Here is a 5,802-nt window from a genome sequence, read left to right on the forward strand (position 1 = left end):
AAGCGGGAGTGGGCCATAAACTTGGGGCACAACGATATAAGAAAGACATTAAGCTGTTGGAGAGCATCCAGAGGAGAGCCACGAGGATGGTGATGAGAGTGGAGGGGAAGCCTTATGAGGAGCGGCTAAGGTCGCTTGGTGTGTTCAGTATGGAGAAGTGGAGACTGACGGGAGACCTCTTTGTGGTCTTCAGCATCCTTATGAGGGGAAGCAGAGGGGCAGGCACTGATCTCTTCACTCTCGTGACCAGTGAAAGGACCCAAGTAAACATACGAAGCTGAATCAGAGGAGAGGTTTAGGTTGGATGTTAGGAAAAGGTTTTCACCCAGAAGGTAGTTGAGCACTGGAACAGGCTCCCCAGGGCAGTGGTCACAGCACTAAGGCTGACTGAGTTCAAGAAGTATTTGGACAATGCTCTCAGGCACAGTGTGGGATTCTTGGGGTGTCCTGTGCAGGGCCAGGAGTTGGACTCAATGATCCTGATGGGTCCATTCCAACACAGCATGTTCTATGATTCTGTGAGGTTGCTCAGGCGGTGCCCATGGCACTCTGGCCGCTTCCAGAGCCATTTGTCTGCCTGAGGTGCTCAGAGCCAATTCCCTGGGACGGGGTGAGCCGTGGGATGCAGCTCTCGCTCCTGCCCCTGTGTTTCCCTACCAGGTGCAGGGCAGGTGTAGATGCAACTTAAAGATTCAGCCTGAGACCTATTACCTTCATTGCTCATTACAAAGATGTGTGAGAATAGGGGGAGGCCACACAGAATGTGTCTTTCTGAAGGAGCCACTGGCACATGAGAACAAACAATGAGAACCTTCTTCAGTACCGTGATAAGTTGTCTCTGCAAGTAGCATTTTCTCTCTAACACTGGTATCAAGCCATGCTTACGTTTATGTTAACTCAGCATCTTTCTCAGGTTGGAGCCTGGTAGAGAATTCCTCATTCATGGCACACAGAACTGTACCTGAGGCCAAGAAGTGAAGCTCCTACTTGGAGCATGGAACTGTAACTACTTTTGCAGTTCTTTGGCTGTGTGTTGTATTGGCTCCCACAGAACAGCATCTGGTCTATGATCTCTGGCAAGGTTTGCAATACCTCATACAACATGCCCCATGGTTTCTTGAAAAATGCTTCCTCCACATCTGCGGTAATTTCACCTTTCAGCATAGCCTGCCCTTGGATCAGTAACACTGTTTCCTGTGGTAGGAAACTTACCTAGAAGGGAGAACAGACTGTACCGAAAGCTGCATCAGGATTAGGGCTGTGTGCAGATAATTGTTGCTTCTTCAGGTTTCTTGCAGTGGCCCTCGGACTTACCATGCTCTGATACATTCAAGAAAGATTTTATGCAAAACTGCAATCACTTTCAGTCACCAGGAGGGCAAGAGTTATTTCTGGCTTTTTTGTAATGCATGTTGAGTGAGAGCAATGCTGAGCCAAACTTGACTCACAGGGAACAGGACAGAAACATAAAGAGCTAAGAATATGAGTTATGTTGATTCTAAAGAGTTAACTTGAGGAAAGCTTTTTTTTTTCCCCTGGTTCTGCTCTGCTCTCTATGTTCGTGGCCATGAAGCAGGGTTTTGTGGTGGCCTTGTTTAATGTCATGGAAGACAGTTAACTTCAGGACTTTTTCATTGATTCTTTAGCTCTGTCAACTTCCTTGGATATTGGGCTGAGTAACTGGAGCTTCCTGTACGTCACTGTCTCCCTGTGAGTACAAACACCACGTTCCCTGGGAGCCTCTGGTGGGGTTTGGAGAGTGCTTTGCCAGGGTCTGTTTCTTGAATAGGTGTTTGATGGGTGGGGTCAGCATGCAGGGTCTGTGATAGTTTGCTCATAGCAATGTAGAAATGGGTGATCTGATTCCTAATAATACTTTGATGGGAAGAGCTACACTGAAGGAGTCTGACAGTGTATTTTGGTCCTTACAGCTACACGATGACCAAATCCTCTGCCATTCTCTTCATCCTGCTTTTTTCACTGCTCTTCAAGCTGGAGGAAATGGTAAGGGTTCCACACAATGCTTTAGGGAGGGAGGTCAGACCCAGGAAAATAGGCAGTGCATGCACAAGAAACGTGTAAGTAGAGGAATGATGCAATTATGTGGGTGAATCTGAAAGGAAGGAGGTGCCTGTGTCTGTCGTGTTTGCTCTCCTGCAGAGAGTGACGTTGCTGCTGGTGGTTCTGCTCATCGCTGGGGGACTCTTCATGTTCACCTACAAGTCCACACAGTTCAACGCACAGGGGTTTGTGCTGGTGCTCTGTGCCTCTTTCCTGGGGGGCATTCGCTGGACTCTCACGCAGATACTGATGCAGAAGGCTGAACTGGGTATGCAGGGTGTTAGGAGGGGGTGGTGGTGCTGGTAACAGGGAGGGGAATAAGGAGAGGTGATAGCCCTTGCTGCAGAAACAAAACATCTCATGTAAGGGAAGGTGTTTGAAACCTTGGGCATGGGATATCTGTTGATGGGTAATGAAGGTGGCTTGGTGTCTGCAGCAGCACAGGTGTGGGCATCACAAATAAGGTGTATGTCCAGGAATGGTGCTAATAAAGGCTCTGGGAGCTGTGTTATTCCCTGGCTTGTTGCTACCTGGTCTGTTACTGATTCTCCTCTTTCAGGGCTCCAGAATCCCATTGATATCATGTTTCACCTGCAGCCGCTCATGTTCCTGGGGCTCTTCCCACTCTTTGCGGTGTTTGAGGGTGCGTGAGTTAATTAGAGAAAGCAGGGGTAGCTTTATGGAGTGGTTGGGAGATTGTGTAGCAGTTTGTTGTTTGAGATAATTCACTCAGATAGGTGAACAGCTATGAAATCTGCAAAGTAGTTAGAGACCTGGGTTTATCTTATGCTGGCAGGACTTTAAAGAGTGCATAGAAGTAGTTGCCTGCCACACTTGTGGAAGTAAGGGCTGTGAAGAACTGGCTCCACATCCTCATGATACTGGAATGTGAGCAGCCTACCCCCTCAATCTTATTGAGAGGAATCCTGGGAGGTGGGAATGGTATTCTGCTACTCATTGTCTTGTTCCTAGGCCTGCCTTTGTCCATATCAGAGAAGCTCTTCCGTTTCCATGAAGCAGGGATGCTGTTCTCTCTGGTAGGGAAGCTGTTCTTGGGTGGAATTCTTGCCTTTGGTCTAGGCTTTTCTGAGTTCCTCTTGGTTTCCAGAACATCTAGCCTCACCCTTTCCATTGCTGGCATTTTTAAGGTAAGGCATGGTTCCTGTGCTAATACTAGAAGGCAAGTACTGAGTCATCCCTATTGGGCTTTATGTGGTGGGAGCTTCCTTAGATCCTTAGGAATCATTGCTTGTTATTTTTGTTCTCCTTGCACAGGAGGTTGATGCTTTGCCTTGCAGTCTCTGCAGTGAAGTCTCTTGGTCCCTGACAGCAAAGGGCCAGAGACTAGTGGCTGTACTATAAAAAATACCATTAATGATCAAAGTTTGTTGGAATGTGGGATAGACTAAAACACATGGCCCTCATGAGTAGCAGATGGTGTGGAAGAAAGGAGGGCTAAGAAGGGCAAGCTCTTGCATCAGACCTGCATGTGACCAAACCACTGGTGTGAGCTATCTCTGTAACCTAGTTTGGCACATCCTCCCCTCCTCAGAGGGGTCCAGCACACATACTTTTGAGCTGAACTGTGGTATGTGAAATTGCTCTGATCCAGAAGTTGCAAGATTCCTCTGTAACTGAGCTATGCAGTCAGATGACTTAAAATCCCACATCCCAGTTTGACAGGTTGTTTGTTTCTAGAAACTGTTTTTAGAACTCTGTGCGCATGAAAGAATATGCTGATAGAAATTTAGCAGCCTGACATCTTGATCTAGGCTTCAGCTGTAAAATGTCTCATGCCTATCTGCTCAGGTCTTGCCCTGCCACTTGTCATGGTTTTTTGTTTCCACAGGAAATCTGCATTTTATTCCTTGCCACACATTTACTGGGAGACCACCTCAGTCTCTTGAACTGGCTGGGCTTTGCTGTCTGCCTGTCGGGAATCTCCCTTCACGTTGTTCTCAAAGCCATGAATTCCAAAGGTGATTGTTTTAAATCACTTTCTCTTTCTTTGTAGGCTTTCTCATTGCTTCACTAGGAGCTGTGTCTGGTTCCAGCTCTTTGACAGCGCCAGGTTTGGTGGGAACGCCAGCAAGATTGTCACTAAACAGGCTGTCTGCATGCAGGTGACAAAGCACTGGAGCCACACAAAGAGGCCAGCTCTGACCCTGACCTGGAGCTGCTGCTGCGCCACCCTGAACATGCTGAGGAAGAGGTTGTTGAAACCCCACAACAGCACTGACTGAACATGAAGCATAAAGCCACCTGCTCTGTTCTTACCAAACCTGCCTGACAGCTATCCAGGAGGAAGGTCCAAAAGATTCTTTGACCACGCAGAGCAGAGCCAGGGCCTGGTGAGAGAATTCTGCTGTTTTGCTACAGTGTGGATCTGTAGATGCTGCACAAGAAACAGGCAATATCCCTTTCACAGGAACTTGGAAGACAAGCCCTGGTTCAGTGGATGTAGAATGGCGTGATGAGACAGGGAAAAGCTGTAAAAAGTCTATTAGGGGATCCTGAAGGCTGTTTACTGAGAGTGTAGACCATGAGCTGTAGAATGAGCATGGACATGTCTGGACTGCAGGCTGAGTGGTTCAGGGATGATTTTACTGCTGTTTAGGTTTTGACTGCAAAGGAGAAGGTAGATACACCTTCTCTTTTTTTTTTTTTAATGTTTCTGCAAATTAGGAACTTCCATCCTGGTGGGATCACATGACTGTATAAATCCATAGAGTTGTCCCAGTGAGAAAGAGCCTTTGTGCCTGGTGACCTCCATGTTCTGTGTGCATAGTAAGGACAGAATTAAATGTTGATATTTGGGACCAATTGAACATGATGAACATTTCCAGATGATGTTGGTCGGAGGGAAGACAGGGATGCAGGAGTACTTCCGGTGCTATAGGCCAAGAGGAGAATGAGCAGCGTCACAGGAGATCTAACGAGCAATAAGCTTATCAGAAAGTATGTGGGGTTTTGAGGGGGGGATTTTTTGCTTTTTAAATAAAGTGTTTTTCTGATTTGCTTTCGTCTGTACATTCTGTACCTATGCTTCATCAAGCAGAGGTCATTTGTCTTCTCAACTCCTTTCCTTTGAGTCCTGCACTGACCTTGCTACTGCATGCCCATAAGGCCTGGCACACAAAACACTAGCCCAGCTATCACTGATCTCTAGAATTAGGGAGATGTTCCTGCAGCCTCTCATATTTATGCCAGCCAAGAGAACTTACTGACTGGTCTGTCTTCATGCACTATATCCTAAGAAGACTTTTAGTATTGTGGCTTTTTGTAAGAATCTTATCTCTTCGCCCCATTTGATTGGACCAGGTAGTGCTGCAGTCCAGGAAGGGGGAATAGCAGGGTTCAAGATGTCATTTTCGTTGCTGCTAAGCCTCAAGTGGTGTTGGGCAGGGGGCTGGTTTTTTACATGGCAGAATTTCCACATCTTTCAAAGTTTGGTTCAGTGCTAGCTTTTGTAGTTTTTGGAGTGGAAAAAACTTGACAGAGTTTCCCAAAGGGATAACAGTACAATCTTTATCCTGACAGGAGCTGGCTATTAAAGTGAACTTCTCATATTCTGTTTGAGAGCTTGAACCATTTTGACTAAACAGTCCGTCTGTTGATCTTGCTTCATCGTTTTCAGATATGAAGTCTTTCTTGATGACTTTAATCAAGAGCACGTCCTGTAAAAAACTGGTTCTGAAGAAAACTTTTGTTATTAGTGATCATCTTTGATCATGTTCTGGT

The 5,802-nt window shown here is 46.5% G+C and overlaps 1 protein-coding gene across 3 annotated transcripts; it reads left to right on the forward strand.

The window, feature by feature from the left end:
• Positions 1-437: 437 nt before the first annotated feature.
• Positions 438-5,080, forward strand: SLC35C2 (solute carrier family 35 member C2). 3 transcript variants are annotated; one of them, XM_008633990.2, is made up of 7 exons: positions 438-1,710; positions 1,932-2,004; positions 2,161-2,329; positions 2,621-2,704; positions 3,034-3,209; positions 3,911-4,040; positions 4,185-5,080. In XM_008633990.2, the coding sequence occupies exons 2-7, from the start codon at positions 1,939-1,941 to the stop codon at positions 4,298-4,300; spliced, it is 741 nt and encodes a 246-aa protein (XP_008632212.1). In that variant the 5' UTR covers positions 438-1,710; positions 1,932-1,938; the 3' UTR covers positions 4,301-5,080. The 3 variants fall into 3 exon arrangements, with proteins under 3 accessions (XP_008632212.1, XP_017588675.1, XP_017588670.1); XM_017733186.1 differs by having other exon boundaries at positions 3,034-3,098; XM_017733181.1 differs by lacking the exon at positions 2,621-2,704.
• Positions 5,081-5,802: the final 722 nt, after the last annotated feature.

Source organism: Corvus brachyrhynchos, unplaced genomic scaffold (genome assembly GCF_000691975.1).
Source record: "Corvus brachyrhynchos isolate BGI_N302 unplaced genomic scaffold, ASM69197v1 scaffold10, whole genome shotgun sequence".
Classification (NCBI taxonomy): Eukaryota; Metazoa; Chordata; class Aves; order Passeriformes; family Corvidae; genus Corvus; species Corvus brachyrhynchos.

Excerpts from the sequence above, each read along its gene's own strand:
- SLC35C2 (XM_008633990.2), top strand. The coding sequence starts at position 1,939 with ATGACCAAATCCTCTGCCATTCTCTTCATCCTGCTTTTTTCACTGCTC. Across the intron at positions 2,005-2,160 it reads TCTTCAAGCTGGAGGAAATG|AGAGTGACGTTGCTGCTGGT; the intron begins GTAAGGGTTCCA and ends GCTCTCCTGCAG. Across the intron at positions 2,705-3,033 it reads ACTCTTTGCGGTGTTTGAGG|GCCTGCCTTTGTCCATATCA; the intron begins GTGCGTGAGTTA and ends TCTTGTTCCTAG.